General features: G+C 39.9%; 1 protein-coding gene across 4 annotated transcripts in view; it reads right to left on the bottom strand.

Annotated features, from left to right (window-relative positions):
* LOC138749175 (rab effector Noc2-like) overlaps positions 1-23379 on the bottom strand; it is a 124966-nt gene that overhangs the window by 37033 nt on the left and 64554 nt on the right. For 3 of the 4 annotated variants that reach the window (XM_069910197.1, XM_069910194.1, XM_069910195.1), the window contains 2 exons: positions 3939-4110; positions 3298-3372 (listed from right to left, as the gene is read on the bottom strand). In XM_069910197.1, coding sequence (XP_069766298.1) covers positions 3298-3372; positions 3939-4110 — 247 coding nt within the window. The remainder of the gene's footprint in view (positions 1-3297; positions 3373-3938; positions 4111-23379) is intronic. The other variant, XM_069910196.1, reaches the window with a different exon arrangement.

Genomic DNA, 23379 nt, shown 5'->3' with positions numbered 1-23379 from the left:
GTCCACCGGTTGGGGGGAGGGGGGGGGTGTCGCGACTCCGCAGGGCTGGCACCAACCTCGAGAAAAGATGCTCTTCGCCACCACAGCTCTCTGTTCCTTCGTGCAGGTAAGGCCTTCTTCTCTCTTTTCCAGTGACTTCTTTTTTTTCCCTCGTTGTTTTTACTTTTTCCTTCTTGGGTGCCATCTTCTTTCTCTTCTCTGCAACTTTATCTTCTATTTCTTACATTTTATGTTTATTGAACTTTGTCTTTTCTTGACTTTTTTTCTTTTCTTCTGGAGAGGGCTGGTTTTACCCGACCGGCCACTACTCCATCACGTGACTCCTCCCCTCCTGCCATATATTCCTTATCTTAACTTTCCATCTGTTCTTGAATCTACAAGTTGTATTTAAGAAAAAAGACTTTGCCCAGGAAATCTGAGGGCTATTAAACAAACATTCTAGCAGATTTTAAAACAGTTTGACATGTACCAGAAGCTCAACTGTCAATCTATCTTTAATTTAACCATCTGCTGCATACAGAAGTGATCTTTCACACCACTGACTGAAAATATTCTCTGCTACATATTATGAAATTAAAACTATTTTAAATCATTACAACAGTGAGACAATGCATAAACATAATTTGTCCTGTTGCATTAGAAACCGATGCACTCCTCTTCAACTCTAAATATTTTCACTGAACTTCTAACCACGAAGAGAACCCAAGGAGCTTCACAGGAATATTCTCAAAATTAATGACTCACACAAGGAGATATTAGAACAGGTGCTCAAATTATCACTCAAAAATGGTTTTTCCCCTCACCTGAATAATAATTTTCCATGCTCCCCTGTGCTTAAACAACTTCAAAAAGCCAAAATCTGCCTTAACCTAATGTCCATATATTAATATTCATTTCAGAAATACGGTGCACAAACAAGTATGATCTTAGTATACATTCACCATCCCCCCAAACGTGCTATTCCTATACAACAGCTTGTTATTAAATGCGAGAATAGAATTATAATGTTGGTTTCATCACTGAAAATTACTGAGAGAGATATGCATCAGTGACTGTGACCAGTGACAGAAAGGCCAACACTGCAGTTATCTCTGTTAAAATGCCAAAGAATAAATTAAATGAGACCAGTAGTTCTCCACAAGTACCCTATCCAATTATACTTGTCACCCGGGAAAACATCGACAGTGGTATTTATTTCTTCAATCTTGAATACCTGAATTTACATTTTCAAAATTGCGTAGAAATTAGAACAAGGTCCCCAATTCTGCACGAAGTTAAATCTGCTACTGCCGTGATTGCAGTTGACGCAAAAATGTTGGAGAAAATCAGCAAGTCACATGGCGTTCGTTATGTAGCAACGTTAAAGATGCACATCCAGCGCTTCACATCTGAGCCCCTCATCGAAATGTGGACGAAATGCCAGAAATAAAATAGTGGGGAGAGGGGCAGGGGGCAGAACACAAGCCCACAGGCAAGAGGTCACAGGTGGATATGGGTGGAAGGGCAGGAGAAAAATGTTGAGGTGATGGGGGAGGGGATGTGGACGACACTTTCCTTATTCTAATATATCCCAATTTCAAAGTATCATTTTCCAAATTGTGAGCTGCAATATCCCAAATTTCAATCTCTTTAATTCAATAAATCAAACTCTGTGGCTGTTACTTTATGTTGTTTTAATTCGTTGATGGAACAGATAAATATCTCGCATAGCTTCACCGCAAGACTTTCATAACGGTGAATAACAAAGCATTTACTGTATAAAGATAGACCTTTAGACTCTAATTACCTAAAAGTTGTCATAACAAAAGCAATAACTAAAGACTTACTGCGATCACATGGGTAGGTACCAAGGGGGTGATTAGTGGGAAAGAATGAGTGGATGAGGGAGACATGGAGGGTGCTGTCACTACAGAAGGTGGAGAGGTGAAGATGCGTTTGGTGGTATGATCATGTTGTAGGTTACAGAAATTCCACAGGATGTTGGATGAGAAGATTGGTGGGGTGATAGGCAAAGACAAGGGGAATCCTGTCCGAATTGTGTCTAGGGGCAGTGGGGGAAAGGATGGATATGCTGAAAATGGAGAAGATATGGATAAAGGCTGAGTAGATAGTGGTAGAGAGGAAGCCATGTTTTTTGAAGAAGGATGATCTGGAATGGAAGACCACATCCTGGGACCAGGAAATGGAGACAGAGGAATTGAGAGAAAAGAATAGAATCCTTATAGGGAACAGGGTGTGAATCTGTGGGAGTCATCTAGTGATCCCGCTGTGGCCTCCATATCAGAGAGACTGGACACAGACTGGGAGATTGCTTCACTGAGCACCTCCGTCTGACTCCCAAACTAAGGCCGCCAGTAAATTGGAGAAGCCACGCCTAATAATCTGACTGGGCACTCTCCAACCAGATGGCATTAACATTGACTTCTCCGATTTCAGTTAGACCACTCACTATTCTCCCTCTCTTCACCATACCTCTGACTATTTCCCTCCAGCTCTCCATCGCTTCCCTCAGTGCGCTATCATTTCTTAGCTTTTTTCTCTTTTGTCCTCCCACCTCTTGCCTGTGGGCCTGGGCTCCTCCCCCTTCCCCACAATTTTATTCGGGCTCCTGCCTGCTTTTTGCTCATACCCTGATGAAGGGCTCAGGACCAGAACATTGGTAATGCATCTTTGTCTTTGCTACGCCACTTCCACAAGTTTACACGTCTACTGTAAACACCCACCTAACTGTTGATGAAGATCATGTTTTTGTTAGAGTGCAGAGTGTGGTGAGCTCCCAGCCTCTTGACCTCCCATCATAAGTAGGGGAAGTTTGGGATTCTATTTGTATGACCTCTTTTTTGTGCACGACACTGTTTGTTTCCATAGAGTACACATGTCTAAAGTTAAATTATCTCGTTTTTATTAAGATATAAATGCTCTATATGACAAATGCAAAATTTAGGATGCTTCATTGATTCACATGTTCCGGACTTGCCCTGGTCTAGAAAAATTTTGGAAAGACATCTTTCAAACTTTATCGGTAATTCTCGAAGTCAATTTAGAACCTTGCCCTTTAATTGGTCTATTCGGTTCATTTCAAAAAGATGATGTTTTACTGACTCCAACTTAAAACTGAATTTTATCTTTGACTTCATTGATAGCCAGATGTACAATTTTGATTAAATGTCTCCACCTACACATACACAACGGTTAAATGATATCATGTCTTATCTAAGTCTAGAAAAAATTAGATAGGCAATTCAAGATTCAAATATCAACTTCCAAAAGAGGTGGGGCCCATTTATATACTATTACCAAGAATTAGGATGCTTCGATGTCTTGATGCTGTGCTGTCCGGTTTGGGGCTGGAGTCATTTGATTCCCATGTACCTTTTTTTTAAAAAAAACTTTGCTCATTGGTAAATAAAACAATTTTTTTTTAAATAAGCAAGGGAAGAATGCAAAGTTGCCAGCTCCCTATTTGTGGAGAAAATTTTTCATCGCTTTAACAACGGTAGGTCCGAGGAAGATTTCTGCAACGTGGGGCGAGAGATTGCACAGAGGAATCAGACTGTGAGAATAATAAAGTGACTGCAGCTGCAGACTAAAGAGTAGGTGACCACCAGTCATTTTCTTAGTCTAAATAGTATCCCTGATGCCCAGTTAATAGGGTAAAGGTCATTATATATAAGATGGAACAATGCATGAAATGGGATAGCACACATCAAGACCAGTGATGTAAGTGCAGTTTTCCTATGGGTAGATTATGAATGTAAATGCTAGGCTGATGGGTCTTAATGATGAGAAGATAGCTTGGTTCTAGGTGATGGACATTAAAAGTGATTTTAAAAAATCAATGCCTGGGTATGAAGCTGATACAGAAGGTTAATATCCTTGGGCACCAAAGCAGGTCTAAAACAGAGGGAGCTATGGGATATCTTTCAATTGAAACCAACCTCTTCCTCTCGCCCAACTGTATGTGCGGTTAGCAGTAAAACCTCCTCCATGCTGCAAGGTCTCCAGTTGAATTAGCCGTGGGGTCATCTCACTGTTTCTAGCAGCGCCTTTTGACGGCAAAATATATTTTGGCAGTCCCTTGTAAAACCAAGCACCAGATCGCTTCCAAATCTGAAAAACATAATTAAGATTTTTTTTTTAAATTTAGCACTGCTCCAGAGTGCTATTTGTTAAATATAATTACAAAATGCTCAAGGCACGTGCACAGGGATTTTCAGGAAATGAGTTATATAATCATTTTTAATTAAGCATTTTTATACAAACCCAGAAATCTGTAAAATGTGCAAGTCCTCTCGAATTGAGGATGATTATTTGAGAGCATTTGAAAGTTTAATAAAGAAGCATTAAAAATTGCATCGGAAGCAACGGAGGAAGAATATCAGCCGAGATAGCAACTCGAAATGGGGTGAATGGTATCTGCCGATCTTTGACTTGCCTTTTATTTCTAAAAACATTTATTGTTATATACACAAGTGAATTCTACAGATGCAAAATTCAATTCTTATTTGCCACAGGCGCACAAGTCCACAAGATACACCAGCAATTGAGTGAAACATTAAAGTCTGCAGACGATGTGACTTCAGTAAAAATACACCAAAATGCTGGAGGAACTCAGCTTGTCTTTTCAGGCCCAAAGCGTCGGCAATACAGGCACTCCCCAACTTGCGACCTATGCAACTTACATCTATCCACACTGTTATGGGCCCAGAGGACTACAAAACCCAGCGGCAATAGATATTCACCAAGACAAATGGTTACTTCTAATTTTTTTTCGAAAATAAAAACAGGATCAAACTTTAACTTATTACTATTAACTTAACCCCCCTTCTAATTCTAAGCGCTTGTGTATGTAATGTGGGTATAAGTTCATAAAAGTTCTTTGATTCAAAGTCCAATCTCACTTCTCACTCCTTCAAGTTCACCGGTATCAGGCAATTCTTATACTGTGCACAGAATTTAAAATTTATGAATCTTCACCAGGCTTTGGTACTTGAAAGTTAAATGGTTACTGCTTGGGAAGGTTCTTGTTGGTTTTCAAAGAGAGATTTGTTGCTCGTTGGACACACCAAACATTCTTTCTGATCAGCCACATCAGTGTCTTGCCAGAGTTTTCCAGATGACAACTTTTTTCTTTCGGGTCACCAGAGTTCCTTTTCTGTTTCCCTTATCTCAGGTGAAACATTGGTTACACAGGTTATATATCACGCCTCAAAAGTAAAAAGAATGGGATCCAACATTATCAGATAAATGTTTTTGCTATAAGAAGGAAATGGGAACAACAGTACATGCAATTTGGGCATGTAAAAAAGTGAAAATGTTTTGGGAAGATCTAAATCAGATATTAAATAAAATCTTTCTTCTAAGTAATATAAGAAGTAAGGAATTAGGCTTCAAATTGGATAAAGCGCAAAAAAGATTTATTATGATAGCCTTAGCAGTAGCAAAAAAAATGTATAATGTCAACTTGGAAAATGGAAGAGAGCCTGACAATACAGCAATGGTACATGGAAATGAATAAATGTATTCCATTGGAAAAAATAACATATAATTTAAAAAATAAAGTCACATTATTTGAACAAATTTGGGAACCATAACAGAGAGGGCTTGCCTCGGACCTCCACCCCCTAAAATGATAAGACGACAAAACAACTTGATCCAGTGTGTAAAAGTAGATGATGCATTTTTCTTGTTTATTTTTCATTGTGTGATGACATTGTTTAATTATTTTATTGTATTGTATATGTTGAATATTTATTGGTTTTGGAGGGAGGGTAGGGGGGGAAAAGGGATAAAATGCCACTGTGTATATTTAATGAGAAACGTTTGTATATATTTTGGTTGATATGGTTCAGTGTGAAAAATAAAAAAATTATAATAAAAAAAATCTCAGGTGAAACATTATACAGCTAGTCATCTCCTCTTGTATGGGCCACAAGGGCTTTGAACAGGCTGAACTCAGAACTCACAACCCATCTTAAAAATGGGGTTTCAAACAAGCTGCCAGCTTGCAATACTGCAGAAACAAGTTCTCTCTCTTTCTCTTAGAGAAAGCCTGTTTGGTGTCCTCTCTCTCTCCTTGCATGACCTTCTTAGAACAGCAAACTGCATTCAGAATGTGGCACCAGACCCAATCTTCTGAGTCTGTTCATTTGTTGCTTTCCAAAACAATAATCCATTACTCCACAGCATGTCCAATTAACACCTACTTGTGAAGTCCTTCAGCAAAGCACTTTCCATTGTCTTTACAAAGGCACTGGGAGAAAAAATATAAAATTCACGTGATTTATGTTGTATTTGACGAACTATAACAGGGATACAGGGCATATAAGAGCCAAAATGTGCGTACTTACTTTGTAAGTCAGCGTCCCGAGGTCCATAGGCTGGGCGGAGCCATCTTGATTCCTGTGTGCATGCGTAAACCTTCAGTTGGCGCATGCGCAGTGGGTTCACGTATAGGAGTCTGGTTGGCACGTGCACAAGAGTTAAGGGCACAAATTCAAATATCGTCAGGGCACTTAACTCTCATGTCCACTACCTTCTGCAGAGCTTTACGCTCAGGGGTATTGGTGTCCCCATACCAGACCGTGATGCAGCCAGTCAACACGCTTCCCACCACACATCTGTAGAAATTTGCCAGGATTTCCAGTGTCATACTAAACCTCCACAAATTGCACAAGTTAAATTACCACTTAAATTTCCATGAGAAAAAGAAATAATAAGTAAAGGAATGGAAAAATAAATATTCATTGTTGCAACTGTGCAAAAAAAAGTAATGTTTCAATAGTGACGGCAGATCTTTTGAAGATCCTGGAGTAGTTTATTGTTGGGGTGGTATGAGGAATTTCAAGATCTCGACAGCTGTTGGATAAACACTGTTCTTGATGCGCCAGACTTCAGGCATCTGTACCTTCCTGAAGGTCACTGCAGGAAGAGATTGATGGGACCTGTTTAACAAAAACCTTCCAAAAATGAAGTAAAGGATTAAGAAAGGATTTTAGACCCAGAAAATCTTTTCCTGTCTGATATTCCCAGATGCTGCATCAATAAAGGCCATGAAGAAATGTGGAGACATCACACATTCATCTGCTTTGATAAGATGGCTGAATGTAAAACATCAGAGGAAGCCTGGACCCTCGATAAATCACGCACAAAACCATTCCACTGCCATCATTGATGGGATCTTGAACATTAGATTCCGTGGGCGATGTTGGACAGTTTTCTACCAAGTGGTGATTGTGAAGTCTGGCATCAATTAGGGAACATGAAGCTTTATTCTCAACTTCACATCCACTTTCTGCAGTCCGAAATGCTCTTGGCAGAAAGCACTGGAGCAGAATGACACGGAGCTATGGATATCCAATTAATCCAGCTAGCTCAGGAATTCAACAAAAATAACACTAGTGAAGTTACTTCTAACGTCTACTACAACAACTCTGAGGGATGATGTCACAGGGGTAAAAGCTGCTCTTCAACCAAAGGGGAATCCACCAACCACCCATTTACACTAATCTTATTCCCCACATTCAAAGAAATCATGTTTATTTTAAACATTACAAATACATTTTATCTGAACATTTTACTGTTGCTGAGTAGCAGTAGAAATATGAAAAACCTTGCTGAAAGTCAAGAATATCCAAAAATAGAAAGAGCAGGGTCTTTTGCTTGACCAATATAGTTCCCTTTGTTGAAACCAAGATCAACAATTCCACTAGTGTCAAACGCGTTTGTCTTTGTGCCTCTCAGTTAATGCACAATACTAAGTCCAAAAGCCAGGGAAATGGAATTGGGCATGGCTGATTTTAACTCGGGTTTTCAATTCTTCTTTTGGTTGATGTTTGTGGGCAAAGCAAATAACACCAATTCATGCCATGGAGTTAGCCAACCAAAAGGAAGAAAATAAAATTCAGCTGAAATAAATATTGATAGATCTAACAAAACCACCTTCAGTCAACAAAACTGTGCAAATTAAGTTAAAAATAAAGTTCTCTGTTCAAGTAGTTGTTTTAAATTGAACTCTGTGCGAGACAATTAGTTAAGCTCCCTCCAATTATCTGTTATCTGATGTCAGGTTAAATTTGCCAATGACAAAAATATATGTAGGAGAGTACACTACAAAGAGCGGAAAGCGACAAAGGGCGAAAGCTCAGATAAATAGCTAAAATAATTTTGGTAAATAAGGTGAGGAAATTTGTGTCAGAAAAAAAACCATTTTATTTAAATGGTGAAGGATTGAAGAGATCTGTGATCTTACTGCATGAAATGTAAAAAGTAATTGGGAAAGCTATCAGAATGTTATTTATTGTTAATATAATTGAACACTATGTAGGTAGGATATACTTCAGATATTGCAAGCTGGGTGAGACCACATCTGGAGCGCCGTGTCCTGCACTGGAAAGATGTTCACGTGTGCAAGTTCAGAAGAGGTTTTAATACCTGGAATAGGCAGGCTGTCTTATGAAGAAATGTCAACAGCTTCGGCCTGTAACTACTGAAGTTGACTGAAACAAACTAGATGCAGAGGGGCGTTGACAGATTAGATGTGAAGAGAATATTTCCTCCTGTGGAACTAAGGAGTCACTGTTTTTAAATTAATGAGTGGTTGTTTAAAAATAAGACAACTTGGGCAATTTTGTTTCTCTTTGAGGATCATAAGTCCTTATAGCTTTCAGAGGGAGGTAAAAAAAATGGATAAGCACAAGGCTGCTGTGAGTAGATTGGAATGTAGAAGAGGTTATCATCCACGAACATGAAATATAGGAGGAGGATTGAGGATGCTTGTGTCCAGCCCCTTTTCCTAATTCACATGTTCAAATGTAATTGCATGAAACTTTTAGGAACATTACGATCATTATTATTGCAGAGAAGCTCAAAACTTTTATTTCAGGCGAGAAGTGGCAATATAGGTGGGTCCTGCCCACCACTTTCAGGATTTAACTGAGACAACCTCCTAAGGTGAAGGAAATCATCATGTTATCACTGCATCCCCAACATGTGAGATGTGATGCTCTTGAATCTCAATAATGATGTGTGGCAGGATCTTGTTAATAAAATCTCTGAAGATTTGCAGTTGAGTTGGTTTACTTCATTCTCCAGTGTGAGATCAGGCTTACATATAGAACTGTCATTCAAAACTTTTTAAATGGAGATCAAAATGGAAAGAAATGGAAGGAGTTGGTTCAGAGATTGAGCAATACCTGTTTAATTCCCCAAAATTCTACTCCGGTGCAGAAAAAAACAATTACTTCACGAGGTCAGCAATATCTGATGGTATCTGTCTTTTTCAAACAGTAGAGCTTCACTCAATTCAATTTAATTTCATCTTATACTGTACAAATGAAAGAACCTTCGCATTTCCTCACCATATGGAAAAAGGCAATTGTAACAAATTAACATCACAATGATCATTTTATCCCTCACACTTGATACCCAATTATCATTACAGGATTGTTCTCTTTAATTTTGTCTGCTAATGTAAGAGAAATTCCGCCAACAGTCGTGAATGAGTGCCCAGGCACAAATCAATTGCGATCCAGAAATTTGCTGACGACACCACTGTCGTCGGCCTAATCACAGAGAAAAATATGATGGCGTACAGGAGGGAGATAGATCAGCTCGTTGAGTGGTGTCTTAACAACAATCTTGCGCTCAACGTTAACAAAACCAAGAAATTGATTGTGGTTTTCACAAGGGGGAAATCAGAACTCAAACCAGTCCTCATCGAGGGGTCAGCTGTGGAAAGAGTTAAGAAATTCAAGTTCGTGAGTGTCAACGTCTCTGAAGATCTGTCCTGAGGACTCCACGTTGATTAAATCACAAAGAAGTCTCACCAGTGGCTATTCTTCATGAGGAGTTTGAGGAGACTTGGTAAGTTACCAAGGACACCTGCACCGTCTGTAAAGAGTTTCTGTATTCTCCCCGTGTCTGTGTGGGTTTTCCCTGGGGGCTCTGGTTTCTTCCGACCATTCAAAACGTACCAGGGATGTAGGTTAATTGAGTGTAAATTGGGCGGCATGGACTCGTAGGCCGAAATGACCTGTTACCATGCTGTATATCTAATTTTTTTTTCAAAAATAACAATAAATATTCATTGTTCCCTGAAGGTTGAGACACACCAAGACCAGGTGATGAAGGTGACATGATCATCGATCAGTGTGGGAAGTACAAGAGTTGCTATAAAACAATGGATGGAGAGGCCACATTTGGAGTATTGTGGGCGTCCTGGTCACAGAGCTGGAATGGGTGTAGAAGAGATTCACAGTATGTTACCTGGACTAGAGGGTTTGTGTTACAGGAAGACACTGAGATTCCCACCCTCCCCCCCCCCCCCCCCCCCCCCCCGGAACTTAAGAGGCCAAGGGGTGATCTTGTACCTGTAAAAAATGTTGAGGGGCTTAAATAAGATGGTCAGTCTTTTTCCTGGGGTAGAAATCCAAAACTATATAGCACACATTTAAAGTGAGAGGGAAATAAATGAGAGGGGCCTGAGGGGCATTTTTTTCCCCCACACAGAGAGTGGTGGATATATGGAATGAGCTGCCAGAGAAAGATGTACAGGCAAGGACAATTGTGTCATTTGAATACATTCTAGACAGGAAAGATTTCAAGGGATACGGATGGATAATCTGGTCCAAGAGGTTGGGTTGGGCCAAAGGCTCTGTTTCCATGCCATCCAGCTCTATGACACGATGTCTTGGCTTTTTGATATTTGGCTTTTTGATACTACGAATCAAAAGTAGTAAAAATAAAATTCCACTGGCTGACCTATTTGAAACAACTCAACCATCATTTATATTGATAAACTTAACTGGGTACACCACTACTGCCACCAAGTGGTTCCACATTGAGATCCGTCAAACCTGGGTAAAAGTGAGAACATTGCAGTTACAATATTTGGAATGTTAATTATTTGTGATCCTTTCATATTTCTAATTATGACTAGTAAATTCCACAAGTTGACTTTCTATCCAAGCAGAATTCCATTCAGGAACGCTGATTGTACACCATGAACGTTACAACACTGAAACCTGCCCCTTCAGCCCTTCCAATCCGAGCCATCATTTGGTCCTCCATACCTCTCCTATCCATGTACCTGCCGAAATTCTTCTTAAACGCGAAAATTGAGCCCACATTCAGCACTTCAGCTGGCAGCTCGTTCCACACTCCCATCACTCTCTGAGTGAAGAAGTTCCCCCTAAACATTTCCCCTTTCACTCTTTCTTGACTCTTGTTCTCTGGTTTGTATCTCGCCTACTCTCAGTGGAAAATGCCTATCCACATTTACTCTGTCTGTCCTCCTCCAAATTTTAAATACCTCTATCAAATCTCCCCTCATTCTTCTACGCTCCAGGGAATGAAGTCTTAATTTTCTCTCAGTTCCTGAAGTCCGGTCATTATCCTGGTAAATCTTCTCTGCACTCTTTCTACCCTATTGATACATTTCCTGTAGTTAGGTGACCAAAACTGCACATAATACCCTAGATTTGGCCTCACCAATGTATCTGTGTTCCCAGATCCCTCTGTTCTACCCCACTCCTCAGTGTCCTACCATTTACTATGTATGTCCTTTCTTGGTTTGTCCTCCCAAAATGCAACACCTCACACTGTCTGCATTAAATTACATCTATCATTTCTTCATTTTTGTTTCCTTTCATAAAGTACAGGAAAATTACCTCCACCACAAGCAAGGAATTGAATACAGATCTATTGAAACAACTGGATCCCAAAGTTACGAGGCTTGCTAGCACCGTTTACTTCAATAAAAACAATTTGGCTTCAGACTCTCAGCTCAGAATGGCAATATGATCTCCCTGCTTCTAAAATACCTGGAAAAGAAAAGTAACCAATTGCAAAAGTTAACACTGCTTTCCATCAAGATTCCTTAAACATTAGAACCAGAATCAAGTTTATTTTCATGAGCATTTGTCAGGAAATTTGTTGTTTTGCGGCAGCGGTACTGTGCAGAATTACTCCAAATTACAATTACAAACTTACCAATGTTTATTTACAACACGTCTTCAATGTAACTCAGAACTTGACAACAAACATTTTCCTCGTAATTACTGAGCAAGTAATTAGCGAGGTCCAAAAACTAAAAAAAAGCATACACAAAAGATTATTTGGTCATTTTTGGTGTTGCAATTGAAAGCATGGATCCTTTTACATCCATCTGATCAAACAGATGGGGCCTTTGAGTTAATGCCTCATCTGTGAGATTTCAGTTTATGGTCATGAAACTCTGCTTCAGTAATGCCGTGAAAAGTCAGCCTAAGCTCGGCGCTCAAGTGCTGGTCTTGGGATGGAATTTACTTCCTGACATGTGCAAATACTGTCACTGAGCCAAGCTGAGCAGCCAATTTTCCAACTCAACAAAGACCCTTTCTCCTTCAAAGTGATGATTTTTGAAACCAGAAAATGTCCTTCCCTGCTTCAAGGGATCTTAATATAAAAGCTTACACCAATTTAAAACAGTAGTTAAGTCACTTGTTTCAATTTCCTAGTTATACACTGCATGAACAAAATTACATATCAAAATCCAATAACACTGAATTCCAATATATAAAAAAAACATTCTTCACAACATTTCATCATACCTCATATCCACTTTCAAGCTCATTGAGAACTGAGTTTTTCCACTTTTCCCAACCATAAATTATTTCCCACAGATTTAAGGTACTGCCACTGTTTTTCCTACCTCAGATGCGAACTATTGGTCTTATCTAATTGATGTTGAAAAATACTTTCACGTGGTGAGGCATAAAGTCACATGATACACCTTGCAGCTCATCGAATTCAAACCAACCATCAAACACCCAGTTTACTGTAATCCCATTCCCACATTCCCTTGAACTCTCCCCCAAATGCTACCAAGGGCAATTTACATATTTTGGGATGAGTGAGGTAAACAGAAATCTGGGAGGATGGAGACCGGAACTGGTCACAGGGAGAATGTGCAAACTCCACAATGGATGTCAGGATTGAGCCTGGGTCTCCAGAAATTTGTGATAGCACTCTATGAACTGCGCCACCGCGCTGCACCCACTTAATACATTGATTATTTCCAAAGCCAATTTTAAGAAATTAATCTTTGGGTTAAAACGTGAATATTGCTCAAAAAGAATTGAGCAGTCAACAACAACGCAACTCTACAAACATTTGAATAACCTCTGAAAAAAAAATCAGACATTAGGCCAAAATTTAGGGTAGTTATGATCTATACATCTCTCCTGTACAATTCATGCCCTAAAGCTAAAAAGAGATTTGGACACATATTTTTAAGTTGATTTCTCTGATATGCTTACAAAAACCAAAGCATCCTCTAACTTCTGTAGTGAGACCTGAAACCTATTTAACAGCTCCATATAAAACAGATGAGAGAGTTTGGAAAGCATTATTATAATCCTTGCGCATTTTAAATATACTCATTGTCTTAATTTAATCAGATCTACACCATCAAGCTCTACTGAATTGAATGCTAGTTTTTAATTAATTTCTTAATTACTAATTGATCCCTAACATGGACATTTCAATGTTCGTATAAACTGCGTTTTCCATGGCACCTTCCTCCTCATTTACCTCACTATTCAGCTGAATCCACCTTATTCAGGTGAGCTATATTGTTTTTTTTTTGGTTACAGTTCATTTATTCCCATTTTCTTGTTAAAATGGAACATGTAGGGAGTGAAAGTCTGCAATGGTCAGACGAGAATCTTTAATCAAGGACATTTTCCTCATTTTAGATGCAAGTATTTGTGATATCTTGCAATTTTTTAAATGTTTTTAATTTGCAAGTCTTTAATGGATTTTGAACATCAGAAACACGGGCGGCACAATAAGCAAAGCGGTTAGTGCAATGCTGTTACAGAACGAGCAACCAGGGTTTGAATCTGGCATTGTCTGTAAGGAGTTCGTACATTCTCCCTATATCTGGATGGGTTTCCTCCTGGCCATTCAAAAATGTACTGTAATTGAAGGTTAATTGGGTGTAATTAAGGCACCACTGGCTCATGGCCTCGTGCTGTACGTCTAAAATAACAGACCAACAACTCTAACTGAGCAACATGGTATCACAATCAGCTTTAAGTTGTGGAGGGACTTTTCCATCCTCACCTTGATCCCATTAAGAATGGAAACCCCCATTACCACATAGGAGTTTACAGCATGGGGTCGTTTTTGATGAGGAGAGAGAAATGTTATTTAGCAGTCAGCAATGGTTGCAGACTGCAGATTGAGAATCAATATAACAAAACCGTCATTCAATAAATGTGTGATGAGACGGATTCCTGCGGCAATCTGCTGAAATTTATTGCTAATGCCCCAGCCATATAATCAGAATTATTTTATAGTCCATCAGGAATTTCTTCAATTAAAGGCAGAGAATTTCTGATAATCACCCATAAAACGCAGTCTTCGTAAATTAAAAGTTGATGCTCTTCAAAGGATAAAAATGTCTTCATCAATTGAAGTTTATTACGCCTATAGTAGTTCAATGGACTATAATTTGAAGGTCTTTCAGCAATATTCTCCATCTGAAAATAATATCAATCTAGAAAATGGAACATAAGGTTCTAATAGGAGATGAATAGACAACAATATTTGAATTGTATGTAAGGCAATCATGTCAGTCCAGAAGAAAAAAAATATGTAATGAATCAGTAAATTTGGAAAACATATGGTGGGAAACAAAGAAGGAATTCTTGTGCCAAAAAATAGAGCTACAGAAGGCAAATTCATATTGTGAAAGGCTGTTGTGAGATGGGTTGGTTACTGAGAACAAGTAAATCGATGCATCACAGACCTAATGGGGATGGGGCAGTCCGAAATCTCACCATGGGGAATATACCTGGGAAAGTGGTTGAATTATAAGTGGGCAATTATTTTGAAGACAGTGACCACAGCTCTAAGTTTAAAGAAACCATGCACATGTAAAAATTCAGGACCCTCTTTTCAAGCAAATTGCTAGATGCGTTTCCAGTCGTCATTTCCATGTTAGTTGGTTGAAGTGCCAGCATTGAAAGCTTTATGGCAGGTTGCACATAAAATCTGCAGTGCAGCTATTCTCAACCACTTTTGCCTATGCCTATGCCTATGGCAAAAGTTGATGAGCCCCCTTCCCTGTAAACCATTCGAGTTTAGTTGGTTTGTTCCATACTTCTCTCCTACCGACTACATAAAAAACATTTTATGGGAGGATTGAGCTTGTGGATTTGTTCTAGTGAACCGGTGCGGACTCGAAAGGCTGACGTGGCCTGTTTCCGCTCTGTAAATGGTTATATGGTTATAACGAGCCAATTAGGCACCAATAAAACAGTGGTGTTCAAATTTATTCTTCCAACTCACATTCCACCTTAAGCAATTCCTTACTCATCACAGAAGACCAATGTATAGGGGTTGCTTAAGGTGGTATTTGAGTTTAGGTGGGCAGTTTGAAAATCACTGACCTAGATCCATGCAATACAAGGTAAATTCACAAATCAGATCCAAAATTAATTTGCTAAGAGGTAGATGATGTGGAGGTCTGCTTTTGATTTTGTGACCAGAGGTGAACTACAAGGATAGATGCTCCAACCCTTTCTGTCTGCCACATATATATTTTTTTCTTTGGCTTGGCTTCGCGGACGAAGATTTATGGAGGGGGTAAAAGTCCACGTCAGCTGCAGGCTCGTTTGTGGCTGACAAGTCCGATGCGGGACAGGCAGACACGGTTGCAGCGGCTGCAGGGGAAAATTGGTGGGTTGGGGTTGGGTGTTGGGTTTTTCCTCCTTTGCCTTTTGTCAGTGAGGTGGGCTCTGCGGTCTTCTTCAAAGGAGGTTGCTGCCCGCCAAACTGTGAGGCGCCAAGATGCACGGTTTGAGGCGATATCAGCCCACTGGCGCTGGTCAATGTGGCAGGCACCAAGAGATTTCTTTAGGCAGTCCTTGTACCTTTTCTTTGGTGCACCTCTGTCACGGTGGCCAGTGGAGAGCTCGCCATATAACACGATCTTGGGAAGGCGATGGTCCTCCATTCTGGAGACGTGACCCATCCAGCGCAGCTGGATCTTCAGCAGCGTGGACTCGATGCTGTCGACCTCTGCCATCTCGAGTACTTCGACGTTAGGGATGAAAGCGCTCCAATGGATGTTGAGGATGGAGCGGAGACAACGCTGGTGGAAGCGTTCTAGGAGCCGTAGGTGATGCCGGTAGAGGACCCATGATTCGGAGCCGAACAGGAGTGTGGGTATGACAACGGCTCTGTACACGCTAATCTTTGCGAGGTTTTTCAGTTGGTTGTTTTTCCAGACTCTTTTGTGTAGTCTTCCAAAGGCGCTATTTGCCTTGGCGAGTCTGTTGTCTATCTCATTGTCGATCCTTGCATCTGATGAAATGGTGCAGCCGAGATAGGTAAACTGGTTGACCGTTTTGAGTTTTGTGTGCCCGATGGAGATGTGGGGGGGCTGGTAGTCCTGGTGGGGAGCTGGCTGATGGAGGACCTCAGTTTTCTTCAGGCTGACTTCCAGGCCAAACATTTTGGCAGTTTCCGCAAAGCAGGACGTCAAGCGCTGAAGAGCTGGCTCTGAATGGGCAACTAAAGCGGCATCGTCTGCAAAGAGTAGTTCACGGACAAGTTTCTCTTGTGTCTTGGTGTGAGCTTGCAGGCGCCTCAGATTGAAGAGACTGCCATCCGTGCGGTACCGGATGTAAACAGCGTCTTCATTGTTGGGGACTTTCATGGCTTGGTTCAGCATCATGCTGAAGAAGATTGAAAAGAGGGTTGGTGCGAGAACACAGCCTTGCTTCACGCCATTGTTAATGGAGAAGGGTTCAGAGAGCTCATTGCTGTATCTGACCCGACCTTGTTGGTTTTCGTGCAGTTGGATAATCATGTTGAGGAACTTTGGGGGACATCCGATGCGCTCTAGTATTTGCCAAAGCCCTTTCCTGCTCACGGTGTCGAAGGCCTTGGTGAGGTCAACAAAGGTGATGTAGAGTCCTTTGTTTTGTTCTCTGCACTTTTCTTGGAGCTGTCTGAGGGCAAAGACCATGTCAGTAGTTTCTCTGTTTGCGCGAAAGCCGCACTGTGATTCTGGGAGAATATTCTCGGCGACACTAGGTATTATTCTATTTAGTAGAATCCTAGCGAAGATTTTGCCTGCAATGGAGAGCAACGTGATTCCCCTGTAGTTTGAGCAGTCTGATTTCTCGCCTTTGTTTTTGTACAGAGTGATGATGGTGGCATCACGAAGATCCTGAGGCAGTTTTCCTTGGTCCCAACAAAGCTTGAAAAACTCATGCAGTTTGGCATGCAGAGTTTTGCCGCCAGCCTTCCAGACCTCTGGGGGGATTCCATCCATACCTGCTGCTTTGCCACTTTTCAGTTGTTCGATTGCCTTATATGTCTCATCCAGGGTGAGGACCTCATCCAGCTCTAGCCTTAGCGGCTGTTGAGGGAGCTGGAGCAGGGCGGAATCTTGGACTGAGCGGTTGGCACTGAAAAGAGATTAGAAGTGTTCTGACCATCGGTTGAGGATGGAGATCTTGTCGCTGAGGAGGACTTTGCCGTCTGAGCTGCGCAGCGGGCTTTGGACTTGGGGTGAGGGGCCGTACACAGCCTTTAGAGCCTCGTAGAAACCCCTGAAGTCGCCAATGTCCGCGCTGAGCTGGGTTCGTTTGGCGAGGCTATATATATATGAACAACTTAAATGTTAATGTCAGAGGTATGATCAGCAAGTTTGCTGAAGGCACATAAAAATGGTGATCTTGTGGTCAGTGAAGAAGATAATCTCAGGCTACATTAAGATAATGAATGAATGAATGAAGTCTATTGTCAAACACACAAATTCAATGCACATATGCACTGGAAATTATAATTTAGTAGAATAACACTTTTCTTCCATCCATGATTTCCTTCCCCGAGTGTGCCTTTTTATGGTGAAATGCTCCAAATATAAGCCTTCCACTTAAATAATGAAAACCGATGAAGTATGCTTCAGCTCTGTTTGATTTTGAGAAGCATTAATTCTGCTCAGGGCTGCTGCTTCATTATCACTTTACTTGGTGACAAATTTAGATATGTTGATTCAAATGGAAATTTACTGTGAAACTCCAAGAGAATTTTAATTACAGCCATAGGATCACTAAATATATGTAAAGTACAGCAATTTGTATATTTGTTTCTCAACTTTTCAACTTTAATGAAATTCCAGAATGTCACATGATGAAGCAGCTTTTATTTATAAAATTCTTGATAGAAACCTGCAAAAAAACTGGAAGTTAAATGGTGTAGAATTCAATCTCCAGTAAAACTGGAGTAAAATGGAATATCATAAAACAGGAATCAAGACCAGATTATTATCAACTGTTAACTTTGGCATTAGAAAGCCTTATTAGCTCCATTGAGCACATATACTGACACCAATAATTAGTAGTTTGTACAATACAACCTGCGAACAGAACTGCCATACAACCATGCACTATGGGAATAAAGGTTAGGAATTCAAAGTTCAAATCACATACAAGAATATTCAAGTCAAGGTTATTGTTATCTGATTGTACAAGTACAACCCGACAAAAGAGTGCTCTCCGGTCCTCGGTCCAAAACATGCAGACACACGACCAGACATAACACCCATACAGACAAACAATACACATGCAGGACAAGTATTTCATCTATATAAATAAATATTGTTTTGTACACACGAGAGATTCGGATGGTTTCAGTTCAATATGGATTCACTTCAAAATTAAATCAAGCTAGAGGGACACACAAAATGCTGGAGGAACTCAGTAGCTGAAGGAACATCCATGGAATTCCTGGTGAAGGGTTTTGGCCTGAAACATTGACTCTCGTTTGCCTTCTATAGATGCTGCCTGACCTACAGAGTTCCTCCAGAACTTTGTGTGTTTCTTCAGTTTTCCCTGCATCTGGTGTCTCTCTTGTTTACCTCTATCAGGCAGGAGGATCAGCTCTTGTTCAATGTGACTGGCATCTCATCCACGTCACATTCCCTCCATCACCATTGCACAGTGGATGCAGTGTGAATCATCTCTTTAATGCACATCTTGCCAACAGCACCTTGTAAACGGGTCTCACTAAAACTCCCTGCCCAACAGCACTGTGAAAGTATTTTAACCAGAGGCACTGCAGCTGCTTAAGAAGGCAGCTCATTACCACCTCCTCAATGAGGGATGCACAATAAATGGGGCAGCATTTTCAACCACCTGAACCCAAAAATTAATTATCATTAGGACAAAAAAAAGTAAAATCCCTATTATCTGGAATTCAAGCAATTGGCAACCTCAAGTAATCGTAGAGAAGAAACAAAGCGCAGAAAATTAACGGGTAAAAATTGCAGAAGTGTAAAACTGGAACACCTCATCATTAGTTCTCCATTTGTGCAACACACAGTCTCAGGCAACTGGAAAACTCATTTTATTTGGCAAATACCAATCCCCGTAGGTGCCGGATACCAGAGGTTTTACTGCAATTAGATTGCAGTAGATACTGAAAAATCTGTTGGCCCCAAAAACATTCCAGCTGTACCGCTGAAAAATTGTGTTCCAGAACAGGTAGCTTTTACAGTTAAGCAGTTCCAGTACAGCTGCTGTACTGGCATCTGCTCTGTGAAGATATTATCCTCATCAATTATTCAATCACAAAGCATAGGTTTCTCTGCCAAGACCATTTTTTTTTGCTCATTCCTAATTGCCCTTGAACTGAGTAGCTTGACAGATTCTTTTTTTTACAGACAACAGTTATGAGTCAACTGCATTTGCTGTGCATCTCGTATCAGATTCAGGCAAGAGAAAGAAGACAAATTTCCTTCCCTAAAGCAGATTCATGATACAGAAGGGTTTTAAGTTCAAGTTTATTTATCATCAGATTGACTCATCTGTCTTGCCTTCCTGCACTGTTATAATGAGGTCCAATGAAAGCCTGAGGAATCACGCCTTCTGTTAAGAACATAAGTAGGAATCAGATGCCTGGCTCATCAAGCCTGCTCTGCCATTCAGTAAGATCATGGCTGATCTGCCGTGGACTCAGTTCAACTTACCTACCTTTTCCCACCATAACTCTTCATTTCCCTACTATGCAAAGACTTATCTAACAACATCTTAAATAAATTTAATGAGGTAGTATCTATTGTTTCCTTGGGCAGAGCATTCCACGAATTCACTACCCTCTTGCACATTATAACCATCCAGTTTCAATATTTCATTCTGCAGCTTCAGGTTTCTCTCTCTCTTTCAGAACTGGACAGTTCTGCTATTAGAAAAAAAAACAAATTATAAAATGGCTCCGTTTTTTCTCTCCACTCTCATGGACTGACCAGCTGAGCATTTCTCTGAATTTCATCTTCCCTTGAATCTTTTAACCAGAGAATTTCATCAATAGCACACCCACCCCCCCCCCCCCCACCCGCCCCCCAATTAACGCAGCTCTGTTCTTATTTCTCTCCTTCCCGGTTCTGATGAAAGGTGTTGTTTCTAATTCCACAAATGAACTGTTCTGCACTTCCAACTTTTCTGTTTTCACATCAGATTTCCAACAGGTGTAATTTGTTTTAATTTTCATCTACTTGGCCTGTTTTATGGTTCATTATTTAACCCACAAATGCTGTATTTATCTTGCGTCATCTTCTCTTTTGTATCCCACCCTGCTCATTAAAACTGGTTTTCCCTCATTTTTATCTAACTCTGATTGACAAAGTAACTGATCTGAATTTCTGGGTTTTTTTCTCCACAAATACTCCCTGACCTGCTGAGTATTTCCAACATTTACTGTTGTATTACAGATTTCCACATCCACAGTATTTCTCTTTTGCAATAAGATTAGATTAATGGAGGCGCATCCTTCTAGTCACAAAATGTGTGGGATTCCTGCTTATGTGAGGCAAAATTGTGAACCATTCACAATAGCTTTATTACTGGTTTATCAAATAGATATGCTAAATATTTTTTTAAAAGCCATAGAACACCACAGCACAGTACAGGCCCTTCAGTCTTCGATGTCATGCCTACCTATATATTCCTACCAAAAAAATCAAGCCCTTCCTACCTCATAACTCTCCATTTTTCTTTCATCCATGTGTCAAAGAGTCTCTTAAATGCCCCTAATGTTTCAGCCTCCACCATTACCCACAACTCTGTGTAAAGAAAAACTTTACCCCTGACGTCTCCCCTAAAGTTTCCTCTCTTCATTTTGCACAATTATCCTCCCCACTTGAAGAAAAAGGGGCTGGGTGTCTATCTTATCTATACCCCTCAGAATCTTGTAGACATCTATTAAGTCACCTCTCATCCTTCTTTGATCCAAAGAAAAAAGTCCAAGCTCTGCTAACCTTACCTCAGAAGACTTATTTTCAAATCCAGGTAACATCATGATAAATATCCCTTGCACCCTCTCCATAGCTTCCACATCCTTCCTATACTGAGGTGATCACTCTAAGTGTGGTCTTACCAGAGATATGTAAAGTTGCACCATGACCTCATGACTCTTAAACTCAATCCCCTGACTAACGAAGCCCAGCATCCCATAGGCCTTCTGAACTATCACGAGAGGTAAATAATGTTCTACAATTTAAAACAACGGGTCACATACTGTCAAGCATAAAGTCGATCTTCCGTGGTCAACATTCCATTTATGGTGGAGTTATGGTCAGAGATAGAAGTGGAATTTAAATGACACAAATAAAAAGATGGTGCCAAGGTTTAAAAGTAAGAATCTCAAATAACCCGTTCACCTGCCTCTTCAAGCACCACATGTGGATCCCTCAAAGAATTCACAACCATCTCAGAATTCACAAGACCTTATCCATTAAGGTCTGCCAATGAGAACAGAACTTGAACTTTTGAAATATCTATAAATCAGGATCCTTTGTTGCACCAAACAGGCTATTGTGAATGAAAATCATGTTTTAAAATGAGTATTTAAAAAGGTTCGTCTTCTCTCAGAACTGAAGACGTGCAATACACCTGAAACATTAATTCTCTCCCCACAGATGCTACCTGCACTGATCATTATTTCTAGCATTGCTTTGCTTTTATTGTGCAGCTGGATTAACATGAAAATCCAGCAAATTCATGAATTTCACAGGGTGGTTACCATTTTTACCCAGACAATAGCTGAGCAAGGCGAATCTTGCACCCAATGTGACAATTCACAATGTAGCTCTTCTCTGGAACAAGTGTCTGCCTATTTATACATTAGCATCAGCGTGCATCATTCAGACTGCGTAATACTTTAAAAATCTGGCTCCAAGTGATTTGACTAATTAGTAAACATAGCTGGAGCTTGGAGGAAACGAAAATACGACCATGTTTTCAGTGAGATGAGTAATAGATTTGTCGTGCCTTTGAACCATGTGTGGAGAAACAGTTTATAAAAGAATACTGATTTCTGAGCACTTTTTAAAATAAATCAGCCAAAGTTAAAATACAGAAAGTATTTGACTCAGTCCAGTTCCCAGAAAAGTACTGTTTATCACAGTGAAGTTCTCTAAAGTCTTTCTTAAAATTACTGATGGGGCAAGTTAAACTTGTAGATCACTGGCTTTTAATGCAACAAGAGGTCCGCATACAACGGAAGATGGTTTAAGCAGGCAACAAATGGCGGTTACTCTGGTGGGGAATTAGTTGTCTCATTTGGTAAGATCTTCAAAATAACTGTACAGCTGTAAACCTTCACAATATAATCCACAAACTAAGACAAATAAAAGCACAATTTTATTTAATTAGAAAGTAAACAAGCAAATCTGAAACCAAGATTTTTTTTAAAAACAAAAATATTAGAAATACTCAGCAGGTCAGACAGCATCTGTGGGAAGAGAACAGATTAATCTCACCTGAATTTTGCTGAATAATTCCAGCATTTTCTGTTTTAGATTTTGATTTTTTTTTCACCCTGTATACAGTACAACCTTAAAGAAATCATCTTTACCATTTCTTTATGAAAAACACACACACACACACACACACACACAAACTTAAACTTCAGGTGAAAGGCAAGCAGACATTATTCTGTGTGATTGGTTTGGGTATTTTAGATTAATGCTTTGTTGATGAGAATTTTTTTTTAATTAATATGTTGTCAATAACAAATCATGCAAGTTTACCACAACTATTGCTGTCTCCACCTGTGTGAATTTGTCTGACAACAATCTTACCTCCTTCAAGAACCGACCAATTAAAGAAAAAGGTTATTTTTAAATTGTGCACTATGAATTGAGTATAGAAGCAAAGTGATTGCATGTCTGTATTGAAAGGAGATGAGTAGAAATGAAACAGCATGAATGAACCAGTACAGGAATTGTTTATGTCCCAGGCATTGCTAAATATTTCAATAAGTAAAAGGCATTTCTGATTAGTTTCAATGTGAAAGCTCAGACATATCCTCAATGCGAAA

The sequence above is a fragment of the Narcine bancroftii genome, chromosome 14 (genome assembly GCF_036971445.1).
Source record: "Narcine bancroftii isolate sNarBan1 chromosome 14, sNarBan1.hap1, whole genome shotgun sequence".
In the NCBI taxonomy this organism is placed as follows: domain Eukaryota; kingdom Metazoa; phylum Chordata; class Chondrichthyes; order Torpediniformes; family Narcinidae; genus Narcine; species Narcine bancroftii.
This window is presented reverse-complemented; position numbering and strand designations above follow the sequence as displayed.